Source organism: Rhinoraja longicauda, chromosome 19 (assembly GCF_053455715.1).
Source record: "Rhinoraja longicauda isolate Sanriku21f chromosome 19, sRhiLon1.1, whole genome shotgun sequence".
NCBI lineage: Eukaryota > Metazoa > Chordata > Chondrichthyes > Rajiformes > Arhynchobatidae > Rhinoraja > Rhinoraja longicauda.
Genome location: NC_135971.1, coordinates 5,864,728 through 5,881,803, shown reverse-complemented (window position 1 = coordinate 5,881,803; position 17,076 = coordinate 5,864,728). Strand labels below are relative to the sequence as shown.

The 17,076-nt window shown below is 48.2% G+C and overlaps 3 protein-coding genes across 3 annotated transcripts in view; 2 read left to right on the top strand and 1 right to left on the bottom strand.

Moving 5' to 3' along the window:
- LOC144603049 (zinc-binding protein A33-like) overlaps window positions 1-13,886 on the top strand; it is a 45,674-nt gene extending 31,788 nt beyond the window's left edge. The window contains exons 3-7 of the mRNA XM_078416181.1: window positions 3,009-3,104; window positions 3,595-3,828; window positions 5,010-5,032; window positions 5,131-5,246; window positions 13,287-13,886. Coding sequence (XP_078272307.1) covers window positions 3,009-3,104; window positions 3,595-3,828; window positions 5,010-5,032; window positions 5,131-5,246; window positions 13,287-13,816 — 999 coding nt within the window. The 3' untranslated portion in view covers window positions 13,817-13,886. The remainder of the gene's footprint in view (window positions 1-3,008; window positions 3,105-3,594; window positions 3,829-5,009; window positions 5,033-5,130; window positions 5,247-13,286) is intronic.
- The window catches only part of LOC144602606 (zinc-binding protein A33-like), a 313,416-nt gene that overhangs the window by 124,585 nt on the left and 171,755 nt on the right, over window positions 1-17,076 (top strand). The window lies entirely within an intron of this gene.
- LOC144603025 (nuclear factor 7, brain-like) overlaps window positions 1-17,076 on the bottom strand; it is a 424,775-nt gene that overhangs the window by 320,728 nt on the left and 86,971 nt on the right. The gene's annotated exons all lie outside the window — the stretch shown is intronic.

Below are 17,076 nucleotides of genomic sequence, written 5' to 3'. Positions count from 1 at the left end.
CTCCCTTCCCCTCCTCCTTCCCAGATCTCCCTCTATCTTCCTGTCTCCACCTATATCCTTCCTTTGTCCCACCCCCGACAACAGTCTGAAGAAGGGTCTCGACCCGAAACGTCACCCATTCCTTCTCTCCCGAGATGCTGCCTGACCTGCTGAGTTACTCCAGCATTTTGTGAATAAATCGATTTGTACCAGCATCTGCAGTTATTTTCTTAACCTACAAGCCTGTCGGTCTTGAGAGGTTTGGAGGGAAGAGTGTCGGTCTAAAGAAAGCAAACTCAATGCTAGCATTTATTTCAAGAGGGCTTGTGTACAAAATCAGGGGGTGTTATGCTGAGGCTCTACAAGGCACTGGTCAGGCCCCATTTGGAATATTGTCAGCAATTTTCGCTGCACTTGCTGGAGTTTAGAAGAATGAGGGGGGACCTCATTGAAACTTCACCGACTAGTGAAAGACCCGGATAGGGTGGATGTGGGGAGGATGTTTCCACTAGTGGGAGAGTCTAGGACCAGAGGGCACAGCCTCAGAATTAAAGGATGTTCGTTCAGGAAGGAGATGGGGAGGAATTTCTTTAATCAGAGGGTGGTGAATCTGTGGGATTCTTTGCCACAGACGGCTGTGGAGGCCACAAGTCAGAGGATATTTTTAAGGCAGAGATAGATAAATTGTTGGTCAGTGCTGGTGTCAGGGGTTATGGGGAAAAGGCAGGAGAATGTGGTTGTGAGGGAGAGATAGATCAGGCGTGATTGAATGGCTCGATGGGCAGAATGGCCCAATTCTACACCTATCACTTATGACCTAAACCGGAGAGGCCGGAGAAAACCCACGCAGGTCACGGGGAGAACGTACAGATTCCACGCAGACAGCACCCGTGGTCAGGATCGAACCCTGGTCTCTGGCGCTGTGAGGCAGCAGCTCTACCACTGTGCCACCATAGTGCTGGAGTAACTCAGCGGGTCGGGCAGCATCTGTGGAGAAAAGGAATAGATGATGTTTTGAGTCGAGAACCTTCTTCAGATTGACTCTCATATCCATACCCCTCCCTGCAGCTTCACATTTCACTACTCTCCTCATCTGACCCCCTTTCTGACTCCTTTCACCTTTCGCCTCACCTTTTCATGAATGAATGAATAAGTTGATGAATGAATGAATAAGTTTGTCGGCCAAGTACTGATTGAGAATGATCAGCCATGATCACATTGAATGGCGGTGCTGGCTCGAAGGGCCGAATGGCCTCCTCCTGCACCTATTGTCTGTAAATCTGTGCAGGAGAAAGCAATATGGCCCTTCGAGCCAGCACCGCAATTCATTGTAATCATAGCTGATCATCCACAATCAGTAACCTGTGCCTGCATTCTCCCCATATCCCTTGATTCCACCAGCCTCTAGAGCTCTATCTAAATCTCTTTTAAATTCATCCAGTGAATTGGCCTCCACTATCTTCTGTGGCAGAGAATTCCACAAATTCACAACTCTCTGGGTGAAAAAGTTCCTTCTCACCTCCGTTTTAAATGGCCTCCCCTTTATTCTTAGACTGTGGCCCCTGGTTCTGTACTCCCCCAACGTAGGGAACATTTTTTCTGTATCGAGATTATCCAGTAGGAGGTAGTTGGGAAGGGACTATCACAACGTTAACGAAGTAGTTGGACAGATACATGGATAGGGCAGGTTTGGAGGGATATGGGCCAAACGCGGGCACGGCAGGTCGGTTGAAGAACCCAATGGTTGTGGGGGAGGAGCTGGGAATGGGAGCTATAATCAACTTGTCGGTTTAGTTGATGGCCACATCGAACAAGATCAGTCCCTTCAGCCCACATTAGACTACGCAATGCCTCTCCCTTATGTGCCTCTACCCCCACTCCAGCAGCGCGTTCCAGGCACCCACCACCCTGTGTAATAAAACATGACCCGCACATCTCCTTGAAACTTGCCCCCACTGAGCTAAAATCCATGTCGTCTCGTCAGAGCCGAGAAGGAAGGGGGGCGGCGCGGGGGCGCCTGCTGCCTCGTGCGGCGGGACCTGGTTCGCCGCTGCGGGGAAATATAGACAGTTCCATAAACATCCCACAACTTTGGTGGCCCCAGAAACGTGGCGACTCTCTCTGTACTGCCTGGGGGAGGTCTGTATTTTACCGGATTGCATTCAAAAGCAAAGCATTTCACGGTCCCTTGGTTCATGTGACAATAGAGCATCATTGGCTCATTAAGCTGAATTCAAGTTTGCACATGAGACTGTTAAATAAAATAACAGTGTTTGCTGTAGAAATAATATTATTGTGCAGCCTAATATAATGAACAATTCACGATGGGAAACACTGATGTGTTTAGTTTAAGGGAATGAAATTTACCCGCAGCTTATTGCATATAACATCCAGTTGCTGGTCAGGGCTGTGATTGACGGGGCTGAGCTCCGCCTCCCCTCAGCCGTGCCCCGATACTGCAAGGGTTCAGCAGCTGCGCGAAAGGGAACACGTTTTGAACCAGGAAGTGGCGGAGTTACAATGGCTTCGAAATATCAGGTCGAGAGTTGGGCCGAGGAGGCAGTTTGTCCCATCTGCCTGGATTTCTTCACCGATCCGGTTATACTGGAGTGCGGGCACAACTTCTGCCGCTCCTGTATCACACAGAGTTGGGACAGGGAGGGGAGAAACTCCTGCCCGGAATGTAGAGAGGTGTTGACAGACCGCACCCTCAGGGTGAATCGGGCCTTGGCGAGACTGGCTGAGAAAGCTCGAGCAGTGAGCCTGAATCGGGAAATAATTGCAGAGAAGGAAAGTAAACCTCACTGCGAGAAACATCAGGAAGAACTGAAGCTGTTTTGTGAAACTGACAAGAAGCTGATCTGCCTGGTTTGTCGAGATGCGCGGGAACACAAGTCCCACAACTTCATGCCGGTAGATGAAGCTGTTGAAATCTTTAAGGTAAAAGCAAACCGATTTTAATCACATCATTTTAATTCCCTTTTTACTGTTCAACAATTTAATGTTCTGATTCCCAAACACAATTCCAGGATCAGGTGAAATCTTCCATCCAGTCTCTCACAAAATATAAATCAGAGATCCAGCAAATGGAGCAGCAACAGAAAGAGAAGATTTCTGGAGTTCTGGTGAGGCTTTTAAGTTTCGATTTCCTGATCTTGTGCAGGTTTGATCCCTGTGACGCGTGTAATAACAGGGCAGCGCAGTGACACAAGTAGTGCTGCTGTCTCCGAGTTCTGGTGAGCGGGTTCGATCCTGACCTCGGGTGCTGCCCTTGTGGTTCACGCCTTCTCCCTGTGACCGCGTCGAATTCCTTCCATGTCCCCAATACACGCTGGTTCAATGGTCAATCGGGGACTGTAAAATTATCCCTGGGACAGTGGATGGTGGATGGATAAATAGGAATTAAAGGGCAGATGAAAAGGAAAGCAGGGTATTGTATTAGGGGGTAGAGGATTAATGGGTAATAAGATGACCCTCTCGACATTTCAGAAGCATTTAGACAAACAATTGAATTGTCAAAGCAAATAAAAATGCACAGGACAAATGTTACGGTCAAGGTCGTGAGGAAACACAATCAGTGACATGAAATATTGATCTTCCCCTTTCATTTCACAGGAACAGTCACACAACCTTCAGTCCAAGATCACATCCCAGTTTGCTGAACTGCACCAGATTCTCACTGGGAAAGAGCAGCGCGTACTGGCAGATATCCGGGAGGAAGAGAAGAAGATTCTAAATACAATGGAGAAAAAACTTGAAGAGATTGAAGAGAATTTAAATTCCATTGAGGAGGATCTCTTAAAGTTGCAGCAACAGATGGATCAAAAGGACAGTGTGGTGTTTCTGAAGGTGAGGGGTGATACTCCAGTTTGGCGAAGTGAAAGTGCACAGTCACAAAATGGTGGGGGATATTTCTGAGATAAATGCTGCATTACCATATAACCATATAACAACTGCAGCACGGAAACAGGCCCGTTCGGCCCTACCAGTCCACGCTGACCATTCTCTCTGACCTAGTCTCATCTACCTGCTCTCAGACCATAACCCTCCAATCCCCTCTCATCCATATAGCTATCCAATTTACTCTTAAATAATAAAATCGAGCCTGCCTCCACCACTTCCACCGGAAGCCCATTCCATACAGCCACCACCCTCTGAGTAAAGAAATTACCCCTCATGTTACCCCTAAACTTTTGTCCCTCAATTCTAAAGTTATGTCCCCTTGTTGTAATCTTCCCCACTCTCAAGGGGAAAAGCCACGTCAACTCTGTCCTTCCCTCTTAAAATTTAAAAAACCTCTATCAAGTCCCCCCTCAACCTTCTACGCTCCAGGAACCCCTCTCTGTAGCTTAAGTGCTGAAACCCAGGCAACATTCTAGTAAATCTCCTCTATACCCTCTCCATTTTGTCGACATCCTTCCTATAATTGGGCCACTAATTGAGAACTGGGTAAATGCTCCGTCTGTTCCAGAGCTGTGCTGCTGTTGTTCCCAAACTAAATGGCCTCCCGTATAATCTGCGGGATCTCTGCACTGCCTGCGGTCTCCTTGGGATGAGTTACTGTGATCCTGTCACTGAGATAGCGAATGTTTGAAATTTCCCCGAAAAGATGGAAAATCTCCACGAAATCAAAAGATCATGTGGAAAGTTTGTCCTATGTTCCTCTTTAGTGGGAAAGAATTACGCGGCATTAAACCGATCTGTTGAAGGCTTGCTCTCAGATACACTTCATCAAGTCCTGTGATTTACCCACCTTAACATGCCTTGAGATCACCAGCACTTAAGGGGACCTATCCTATCCTAATTATCCCTTTGCTCTTAAAGGAACCTATTATCCCCCTAGTTATTATTTTGCTATTAATACACTTGTAGGATCTCTCGGGCAATATCCAATATTTGTCTCTGTGACGATGACAATAAATTCTGGGCAATGGAACATTTCTGGGACTTGTTGTGATTTGTGTGAAACTCCTGCTGTCGGGATGTGGACGTCTCTCAGTCTGCTCAGATTTGTGTTTTATTTCTTGCAGGAGGAAGCTGGGAGGAAGAGGAGGTAGGACATGCTCTTGACTGAAATACTGCATGTTTGTGTGTATCAGCTCAAAGAAATTGTTGAGGCTCAGTTTATAACCAGCTGCTGAATATTTGCAGGGTTAGTGATGAAGATAAAGCACTCACAGTGACAGATGGCGCCTTATCGATTGAAAAATTCCATCAACACTTTTTGATGAACACGCTGTGGAGAGAAACATCTGCCATTAAGCGAGGTAAAACCTGTTCAGTTTCCCCTCTTTTGTTTATAATGCCTTTTAGTAACACAGATGCAAACATTGCCGAGAGAAATTGTATTCGCCTCTACACCTCCGATGGCAGCTATCTCTCTGCCACCCAGTGCCTGAAAACGTTGCCGTTCAAGAACATTTTAGACTTTCCCTTCACAACTTAAACCGATGCCCACGAAGTTTAGAAAACTGCATCTCCCATTCCTCAGTCCGTTGGCCCAGTTCATTACGATCAGTTTAATCTTAGACAACCTTCTTCACTCTCCACCATGTCTCATGAATTTTAGTCTCATCCACAAACCTGCTTGCCATGCCACCCACATACACGTCATTTATCTAATCATTTGTATGATTAGGGACCAACAGTTGACTCAGCATTGAGCATTGTGGTACACCACTTGCGACAGGCTTCCAGTCTGAAAAACAACTCTGCCTCCCACCTTCCGGCCACATTTTTCCCCACTCGCTAACTACCCTGGATTCCATACATTCCAGCCTTCCTGATCAACCTACCATAGAGGTTGCTGCTATCAAATTGCTAATCATACCTCCGACATTCACATCCAAGCCTTAGAAATATCACATAAACAGCAGTGAACATCTGAAATGTTCTGCCCTAGGAGGTAGTGATAGGTCAGATTATTGGAATAGGCAAAGTGAACACAGATGGATATTTGAAGGATCGAGAAATTGGCGGCTATGGACAACTTGTATAGAACAGGAATTGGTGCCATCTTAGATCAGTCATGATCACATTGAATGGCGGAGTCGGCCTGAGGAGTGGAGCCTACTCCTCCTGCTATTTTCTTGTGATCTTTAGTTTTTTTCATACCTACAGCATGATAAACCTTACACAGAGTTGAATGCGGCAAAGATTGACAATACTTCTCCCTGGGACAATGATTTTGCTGTGCGGGGTGAGATTGGGGAGACTAGGCCTGTGTACTCGAGCGTTTGGGTGTATTAGAGGGGACCTCAGTGAAACACACAGTTCTTACAGGGCTCAGTGGGCTGGATGCAGGGAGGATGGTTCCCCTGTCAGAGGGGTCTGGAGAGCGGGCACTCTCTCAGAATGTGGGCCGCACCATGTAGCACAGAGATAAGGAGACATTACTGCACGCAGAGGCTGGGGAACGACCCTGCACCGGAGGCAGTGGAGACTCAGTCATTCAGTGCTCTTGGAGCTGAGAGCCATGGTTGTACATTACAGAGTCTGGCCCTTCGGCCCATCGTGTCCATGACCATCTTTTCCCAGCTAAACTAATCGATTGGCCCACATTCCATCGGCATTCTTCTCCACCTCACCTATTTAAATACCGCCAATATATTGATTACATCTCACTCCACCACCTCCATGGTAGCATGTTCCAGATATCACCCACTCTCAGTATAAATCTATGTACTAAACCTCTCGTTTGTTTGTTTGTTCCTGAACTACAGCCAAAACGGTACATGATAGCATGACGATTTTAAGCCCACCTCACTCACCGTCATCCCTTTGGTGCTCATGGAAGAAGTTTCATTGAAATCAGTGTTATATTTTTAAAGTTATTCACATTTTAAGGTTTAAATCTATCTCCTAGGGACGTAGGGGGAGGGAGGGAGAGAGGGGGGGGGTGAGTGAGGGAGGGGGGAGAGGGGGGGGAGGAGGGGGAGAGGTGGGGAGGAGAGGGTGCTGCACCAATGCAGGAGAGGTTTGGGCCCAACGGATCCACTTGGTCTAGTAAAACCTAAATCTCAGATATACTGTTCAATACTTTGCTCTCAATATAAAACTGCACTCTCGTGATTTGATATCCCTGCATGCGAATAAGGTTTAGATAATTACCCTGCATCCTACTGCAGACTCTGACAACCTTCCCCACTATGCTCAATTTTTGCTTCCTCCCCAAACTTACTAATCACACCTCCCACATTCACATCCAAGCCATGATCATATAACAAGAACAGCAAAGGGGACTCGAGGTAAAAGAGCCGTTAGGAGGCAGTGACCACAATATGATAAGTTTTACTCCACAAATTGAGAGGGAGTAGGGAAAATTGGAAGTGTCAGTATTACAGTATAGCAAAGGGGATTACAGAGGCATGAGGCAGGAGCTGGCCAGAATTCACTGGAAGGAGGCCCTAGCAGGGAAGACGGTGGAACAGCAATGGCAGGTATTCCTGGGAATAATGCAGAAGTTGCAGGATCAATTTATCCCAAAGATTAGGAAAGATTCTAAGGGGAGTAAGAGGCACCCGTGGCTGACAAGGGACGTCAAGGACAGCATAGAAATAAAAGAGAAGAAGTACAACAAAGCAAAGAAGAGTGGGAAGCCAGAGGATTAGGACTCTTTTAAGGAGCAACAGAAGACAACTAAGAAGGCAATACGGGGAGAAAAGATGGGGTACGAGGGTAGAAACATAGAAAATAGGTGCAGGAGAAGGCCATTCGGCCCTTCGAGCCTGCACTGCCATTCAATATGATCATGGCTGATCATCCAACTCAGTATCCTGTACCTGCCTTCACTCCATACCCCATGATCCCTTTAGCCACAAGGGCCACATCTAACTCACTCTTAAATATAGCCAATGAACTGGCCTCAACTACCCTCTGTGGCAGAGAATTCCACAGATCCACCACTCTCTGTGTGAAAACAAACTTTCTCATCTCGGTCCTAAAAGCCTTCCCCCTTATCCTTAAACTGTGACCCCTTGTTCTGGACTTCCCCAACATCGGGAACAATCTACCTGCATCTAACCTGTCCAACCCCTTAAGAATTTTGTAAGTTTCTATAAGATCCTCCCTCAATCTTCTAAATTCCAGCGAGTACAAGCCGAGTCCATCCAGTCTTTCTTCACATGAAAGTCCTGCCATCCCAGGAATCAATCTGGTGAACCTTCTCTGTACTCCCTCTATGGCAAGAATGTCTTTCCTCGGATTAGGAGACCAAAACTGTACGCAATACTCCAGGTGTGCTCTCACCAATGCCCTGTACAACTGCAGCAGAACCTCCCTGGAGGAGTTCCTGAACCTCCCTGCTCCTATACTCAAATCCCCTGGCTATGAATGCCAACATACCATTCGCTTTCTTCACTGCCTGCTGCACCTGCATGCCTACTTTCAATGACTGGTGTACCACGACACCCAGGTCTCGTTGCATCTCCCCTTTTCCTAATCAGCCACCATTCAGATAATAGTCTGCTTTCCTGTTCTTGCCACCAAAGTGGATAATCTCACATTTATCTACATTATACTGCATCTGCCATGCATTTGCCCACTCACCTAACCTATCCAAGTCACCTTGCAGCCTCCTAGCATCCTCCTCACAGCTAACACTGCCCCCCAGTTTCGTGTCATCCGCAAACTTGGAGATGTTGCATTCAATTCCCTTGTCCAAATCATTAATATATATTGTAAATAGCTGGGGTCCCAGCACTGAGCCTTGCGGTACCCCACTAGTCACTGCCTGCCATTCCGAAAAGGACCCGTTTATTCCTACTCTTTGCTTCCTGTCCGCCAACCAATTCTCTATCCACCTCAACACTGAACCCCCAATACCATGTGCTTTAAGTTTGTACCCCAATCTCCTATGTGGGACCTTGTCGAAGGCCTTCTGGAAGTCCAGATATAACACATCGACTGGTTCTCCCTTATCCACTCTACTAGTTACATCCTTGAAAAATTCTATAAGATTCGTCAGACATGATTTACCTTTCATAAATCCATGCTGACTTTGTCCAATGATTTCACCACTTTCCAAACGTGCTGCTATCCCATCTTTAATAACTGACTCTAGCATTTTCCCCACTACCGATGTTAGACTAACTGGTCTGTAATTCCCCTTTTTCTCTCTCCCTCCCTTTTTGAAAAGTGGGGTTACATTAGCTACCCTCCAATCCTCAGGAACTACTCCAGAATCTAAAGAGTTTTGAAAAATTATCACTAATGCATTCACTATTTCTGGGGCTACCTCCTTAAGCACTCTGGGATGCAGCGTATCTGGCCCTGGGGATTTATCGGCCTTTAATCCATTCAATTTACCTAACACCACTTCCCGACTAACCTGGATTTCACTCAGTTCCTCCATCTCATTTGACCCCCGGTCCGCTGCTATTTCCGGAAGATTATTTATGTCTTCCTTAGTGAAGATAGAACCAAAGTAGTTATTGAATTGGTCTGCCATGTCCTTGTTCCCCATGATCAATTCACCTGTTTCTGGCTGCAAGGAACCTACATTTGTCTTAACTAATCTTTTTCTCTTCAGATATCTATAAAAGCTTTTGCAGTCAGTTTTTATGTTCCCTGCCAGTTTTCTTCCATAATCTATTTTCCCTTTCCTAATTAAGCCCTTTGTCATCCTCTGCTGGACTCTGAATTTCTCCCAGTCCTCTGGTAGGCTGCTTTTTCTTGCTAATTTGTATGCCTCACCTTTTGTTTTGATACTATCCCTAATTTCCCTTGTTAGCCACGGATGCACTACCTTCCCTGATTTATTCTTTTGCCAAACTGGGATGAACAATTGTTGTAGTTCACCCATGTGGTCTTTAAATGCCTGCCATTGCATATCCACAATTCACGTCTCATACCGTCAAAGATACCTTTCTTTAAGTTCAGAACCGTTGTTTCTGAATTAACTCTGTCACTCTCCATCCTAATGAAGAACTCAACCATATTATGGTCACTCTTGCCCAAGGGGCCACACACATCAAGACTGCTAACTAACCCTTCCTCATTACTCAATACCCAGTCTAGAATAGCCTGCTCTGTCGTTGGTTCCTCTACATGTTGGCTTAGAAAACTATCCCGTATACATTCCAAGAAATCCTCTTCCTCAGCACCTCTGCCAATTTGATTCACCCAATCTATATGTAGATTGAAGTCACCCATTCTAACTGTTTTACCTTTGTTGCACGCATTTCTAATTTCCTGTTGGATGCCATCCCCAACTCTACTACTACTGTTAGGTGGCCTGTACACAACTCCCACTAGCGTTTTCTGCCCCTTAGTGTTTCGCAGCTCTACCCATATCGATTCCACATCCTCCAAGCTAATGTCCTGCCTTTCTATTGCGTTAATCTCCTCTCTAACCAGCAACGCTACCCCACCTCCTTTTCCTTTCTCTCTATCCCTCCTGAATATTGAATATCCCTGGATGTTCAGCTCCCAGCCTTGGTCACCCTGGAGCCATGTCTCCGTAATCCCAACTATATCATATTCATTAATAACTATCTGCACATTCAACTCATCCACCTTATTATGAATGCTCCTTGCATTGAGACACAAAGCCTTCAGGCTTGTCTTTACAACACTCTTACCCCTTATACAATTATGTTGAAAAGTGGCCCTTTTTGATTTTTGCCCTGCATTTGTCTGCCTGCCACTTTTAATTTTCACCTTGCTACCTATTGCTTCTACCCTCATTTTACACCCCTCTGTCTCTCTGCTCCTGCTCCCATCCCCCTGCCACATTAGTTTAAATCCTCCCCGACAGCACTAGCAAACACTCCCCCAGGCACATTGGTTCCATTCCAGTTCAGGTGCAGACCATTCTGTTTGTACTGGTCCCACCTCCCCCAGAACTGGTTCCAATGTCCTAGAAATTTGAATCCCTCCCCCTTGCACCATTTTTCAAGCCACGTATTCATCTGAAATATCTTCCTATTTCTACTCTGACTAGCACGTGGCACTGGTAGTAATCCTGAGATTATTACCTTTGAGGTCCTACTTTTAAGTTTATCTCCTAACTCCCTAAATTCACCTTGTAGGACCTCTTCCCGTTTTTTACCTATATCTTTGTTGCCAATGTGCACCACGACAACTGGCTGTTCACCCTCCCGCTCCTGAATGTTCTGCAGCCGCTCAGAGATATCCCTGACCCTTGCACCAGGGAGGCAACATACCATCCCGGAGTCTCGTTTGTGGCCGCAGAAACGCCTATCTATTCCCCTTACAATTGAATCCCCTATTACTATAGTCCTTCCACTCTTTTTCCTCCCCTCCTTTGCCGCAGAGCCACCCACGGTGCCATGAACTTGGCTGCTGCTGCCTTCCCCTGATGAGCCATTTCCCCCAACAGTATCCAAAATGGTATATCTGTTTAGGAGGGAGATGACCGCAGGGGACTCCTGCACTACCTGCCTACAGCTACGCTGGCTAGTGGCCACCCGTTACCTTTCTGTCCGCTTAACTTTTACCTGCGGTGTGGTCAACTCACTACGTGCTATTCACGATCTTCTCAGCATCGTGGATGCTCCAGTATGAATCCAACAGCAGCTGCAACCGTTCAATACGGTCTGCCAGGAGCTGCAGCTGGACACACTTCCTGCACACGTAGTCATCAGGGACACCGACAATATTCCTGATCTCCCACCTGTTGCATGATGAGCACTGCACTCCACGTTAAACTAGCCAATAATATAAAGGAGGATAGTAAAAGCCTTTTTAGGTATGTAAAGAGGAAAAAAATAGTCAAGTCAAATGTGGGTCCCTTGAAGACAGAAGCAGGGGAATTTATTATGGGGAACAAGGAAATGGCAGACGAGTTGAACCGGTACTATGGACCTGTCTTCATTAAGGAAGATACATGCAATCTCCCAGATATTCTAGTGGCAAGAGATCCTAGGGTGACGGAGGAACTGAAGGAAATCCACATTAGGCAGGAAATGGTGTCGGGTAGACTGATGGGACTGAAGGCTGATAAATCCCAGGGCCTGATGGTCTGCATCCCAGGGTACTTCAGGAGGTGGCACTAGAAATTGTGGGCACATTGGTGATCATTTTCCAATGTTCTATAGATTCAGGATCAGTTCCTGTGGATTGGAGGGTAGCTCCAATTTTTAAGAAAGGAGGGAGAGAGAAAACGGGAAATTATAGACCAGTTAGTCTTACATCAGTGGTGGGGAAGATGCTGGAGTCAATTATAAAAGACGAAATTGCGGAGCATTTGGGTCGCAGTAACAGGATCGTTCCCGAGTCAGCATGGATTTACGAAGGGGAAATCATGCTTGACTAATCTTCTGGAATTCTTTGAGGATGTAACTAGGAAAATTGACAGGAGAGAGCCGGTGGATGTGGTGTACCTCGACTTTCAGAAAGCCTTCGACAAGGTTCCACATAGGAGATTAGTGGGCAAAATTAGATTTTTAGATTTAGAGAAAAGGCGCGTAAACAGGCCCTTCGGCCCACCGGGTCCGCGCCGTCCATCGATCCCCGCACATTAACACTATCCTACACACACTAGGGACAATTAAAAAAAAAACATTTACCCAGTCAATTAACCTACATACCTGTACGTCTTTGGAGTGTGGGAGGAAACCGAAGGTCTCGGAGAAAACCCACGCAGGTCACGGGGAGAACGTACAAACTCCGTACAGACGGCGCCAGTAGTCAGGATCGAACCTGAGTCTCCGGCGCTGCATTCGCTGTAAGGCAGCAACTCTACCGCTGCGCCACCGAGCGGCCCATGAGAACATGGTATTCTGTCCAACACCCGATCATTCAACCTCTGCTTCCTTCCATGGTCCAAGTCACCCCTCCCTCTCTCTCTCACCCTCCACTATAAGAAACAGGGGCAGGTCATCTGGCCCCTCGTGTCTGCCCCCTTTCACTGTGATCATGACGACCCCACCACGCACCTCTACCTCCTCTTTAACAACCTCAAATTACCGCTAACCTCAATATCCTCTTGCTCCGATCTGCCTCCATATGTGAGTAGCCTCCATATGTGAGTAGCCTCTCCCCTCCCTCCCTTCGAGTCTCCTTCACCACCGCAATCTCGCAATCCTCCTCACTCTCCGCACTCGTCCTTCCCGTCCACCCTCCCCCACCTCACGAAATTCCCCTCTCCATCCCTGGATTAAAAACTCCGGGAGAGATGTCTGTTGTCCACCCGATGTGGTTGTGGGTGAAACCCCGGGCAGGGTTTCAGTTGTCCGCCCGCCTGTGCCTGAGGCCGAGCGGCCTCTCCCCCGGTCCCGGGGCCGCGCTGCCCGAGTCTCCCCCCGACCCCCGGGGACTCTCTGATTCTCTGCTTCTCCCCCCAGTCTCCGTCACCCTGGATGTGGAAACAGCGCATGCGCTGCTCGAGGTGTCTGAGGATCGGAAGAGGGTGAGATGGACCGGGACCCGGAGGAGTCGCCCTGACACCGGGAAGAGGTTTACACACTGGGGGTGTGTGCTGGGATCGGAGGGATTCACATCGGGGAGACATTACTGGGAGGTGGAGGTGGCGGGGAGTGAGTGGTGGAGTCTGGGAGTCGCCGCAGAGTCTGTGGAGAGGAAGGGATCGGTCACACTGACCCCGGAGACTGGAGTCTGGGGGATCAGGCGGGAGGATGACGAGTTTGTTGCAGTCACCTCCCCTCCATCCCCTCTCCCCGCCCGTCCCATCCCCGGGAGGGTGGGAGTTTATCTCAGTTACGAGTCCGGGACAGTTTCATTTTACGACGCGGACACCAAGTCCCATCTCCACACCTTCACTGGGAATAAATTCACGGAGAAACTTTATCCTTTCTTCTGGATTGGGGATGGAAACTGGCTGAGGATCTGCTCCGGTTCCGCTCCGGGTGTGTAAAAGGGTCGGGTCCCGGGACCGGCGTCAGGAGCGGGGCTCAGGGGCTGTGGGGCAGAAACCCGGTGGACAACAGGTCGGCGCTGAACGGCTCCCATTTAATCCCCAAATTCCGCGTCGTAAAAAAGCCCCAGTGAGCGCGGAAATAAAACCAGGGGGGATGTAAATGTGGGAAGAGAGAAATAAACAGCAAGTGGAATCAGAGCTGTCGATCCGTTGATTTTAACGCGCAAACCGCGTCCGGCAACGGAACAGACATTACTTTTGTGAAAATATTTTTTAAATGTAATGGGATTGGACCCTTCTCGTCAAAAGTCGTTACGGTATTATTAACTCCGTTCAATGACTAGTTCAATGTAATAGATACAGTTCATGTTACTTCAGTGATTTGGAAAATGTACCCAACCATTGACACACACGACAAGCTAATTGAAAGATCGCGTTTATTTGAATGAAGTGCATTGTTGCTTCCAATACTGTAATTGAAATAAACTCAAAATTACTTGGACTGTACAGATTGCTTTTGAATTCTTTTGAAATCTACTGAACGGGGAGACAGCAGTTTAGTTTGCTTCAGTTTAGATTGGAGATACAGCGCGGAAACAGGCCCCTCGGCCCACCGAGTCCGCACCGACCAGCGATCCCCGCACATTAACACTACCCTACACACTCCCTCTCTCTTCCCCTCTCTCTCTCTCTCCCCCTCTCTCCCCCCCCCCCTCTCTCTCTCCCCCCCCCTCTCTCTCTCTCCCCCCCCCTCTCTCTCTCTCGGTCTCTCTCTCTCTCTCTCTCTCTTTCTCTCTCGTATTTGATCCATTCCACCATCGAGGGTAGGGGCGGATATTCAGTTCACGGTGTGGTTCCCCTCGACCACCCGGCCATCAGCCTCTGTCTTGCACGCCTTGATCAACTGGTCATGATTATTGGGGATGTAGAGCTCAAAGCAGTTCTGTGCGGTAGAGAGAGAGAGGGAGCGAGAGGGAGTGGGAAAGAGAGAGAGAGAGGGAGAGATTGAATGTTGACGCATTTTTGAGTTGTACAGGGCCCTGATGAGACCACACCTGGAGTACTGTGTGCAGTTTTGGTCTAATTTGAGGAAGGACGTCCTTGCTATTGAGGCAGTGCAGCGTAGGTTCACCTGTTCCCAATGTTGGGCGAGCCCAGAACCAGGGGCCACACAGTCTAAGAATAAAGGGGAGGCCGTTTAAAGCTGAGGTGAGGAGGAACGTTTGCAGTTGTAAATGTGTGGGATTCTCTGCCAGAGGGCAGTGGAGTCCGATTCACTGGATGGGTTTAAGAGAGAGTTAGATAGAGCTCTAGGGGCCAGTGGAATCAAGGGATATGGGGAGAAGGCAGGCACGGGTTATTGATTGTCAATGATCAGCCGCGATCACAATGAATGACGGTGCGTACAGGCTCGAAGGGCCGAGTGGCCTCCTCCTGCACCTGTTGTCTGTTTCTGTCTTAAGATAGACGCAACAGAACTGGAGTAACTCAGTGAGTCAGGCCACAGAGAGAGATGGAGAGAGGGGGAGAGAGAGAGAGAGAGAGAGAGGGGGGAGAGAAAAAGATGGGGGGAGAGAGGGGGAGAGAGGGGATAAGAGAGAGAGAGAGATTGAGGGGGAGAAAGAGATGGGGAGAGATAGAGGGAGAGGGAGAGAGAGAGGGGTTAGAGAGAGGGAATGGGAGGCGGCAGAGAGAGGGAGAGAAAGAGATAGAGAATGAGAGGGAGTGGGTGAGAGGGAGAGGGGGTAGAAAGAGGGGGAGAAAGAGGAAAAGAGAGACAGAGGGAGAGGGGGAGAGAGAGAGGGAGTGGGAAAGGGTGGGAGAAAGAGATAGAGAGAGAGAGAGGGGGAGGGGGAGAGAAAGGTGGGGCGAGAAATAGATAGAGAGAGAGGGAGTGGGGGAGAGTGGGAGGGAGAGCAAGAGAGAGAGGGGAGGGAGGTTGACTGTGTCTGACAGACTGTTCTAGTAGGGACTGGAAGGGTGGAAGGGCCTCCCCCTCACCCCCTCCCCCCTTCAAGACTCCTGAGGACTTACAGACTAACCAAGGCCCAGGCTCTGAACTGGGCCTAGTTTTGAGGCTTCAAAGAACGTTAAAACAGGCCTAGGCTTGAACGCGGCCTAGTTTCAAAGCTCCCGAGGACGTGCGGACTAATCGAGGCCCAGTTTGCTATCTGGTCCTAGTTTTGAGGCTCCAAAGTACTTTAAACAAGGCCTAGGCTTGAACGCGGCCTTGTTTCAAGGCTCCCGAGGACTTATGGACTAACCGAGGCCCAGGCTCTTTACCGGGCCTAGTTTTCCAGGCTCCACAGGGCCTAGGAACTCCGTGAAGGCCCAAGGGCCAGGCGGCCTTGCTGAAGAATCACCAACAACAGATAAACAGACTGATCCTACAGCTAATTATTCGCTCCACATGCAGGATGTGAAAACAAACCGATAAATAAACTAATAACTCAGCGAGAAATTGTTTCACTCAAACTAACCTTGTCGTACGCTGGTGGAATGTTGGCCTTCATAACGAGAGGAGTTGAGTTGAGGAGCAAAGAGGTCCTTCTGCAGTTGTACAGGGCCCTAGTGAGACCCTAGTGAGATCGCACCTGGAGTACTGTGTGCAGTTTTGGTTTCCTAATTTGAGGAAGGACGTCCTTGCTATTGAGGCAGTGCAGCGTAGGTTCACCAGTTTAATCCCTGGGATGGCGGGACTGTCATACGAGTAAAGATTGGAAAGACTGGGCTTGTATTCACTGGAGTTTAGAAGGATGAGAGGGGGATCTTATAGAGTCGTGTAAAATTATAAAAAGGACTGGACAAGCTAGATGCAGGAAACATGTTCCCAATGTTGGATGAGTCCAGAATCAGGGGCCACAGTCTAAGAATAAAGGGGAGGCCATTTAAAACTGAGGTGAGGAGAAACATTTCCAGTTGTGAATGTGTGGGATTCTCTGCCACAGAGGGCAGTGGAGGCCGATTCACTGGATGGATTTAAGAGAGAGTTAGATAGAGCTCTAGGGGCTAGTGGAATCAAGGGATATGGGGAGAAGGCAGGCACGGGTTACTGATTGTGGACGATCAGCCGCGATCACAATGAGTGGCGGTGCATACAGGCTCGAAGGGCCAAATGGCCTCCTCCTGCACCTGGTGTCTGTAACACATTCGTAGTGTAGGAAAATACCTGCAGATGCTGGTACAAATCGAAGCTATCACAAAATGCTGGAGTAACTCAGCGGGTCAGGCAGCATCTAGGAGAGAGGGAATGGGTG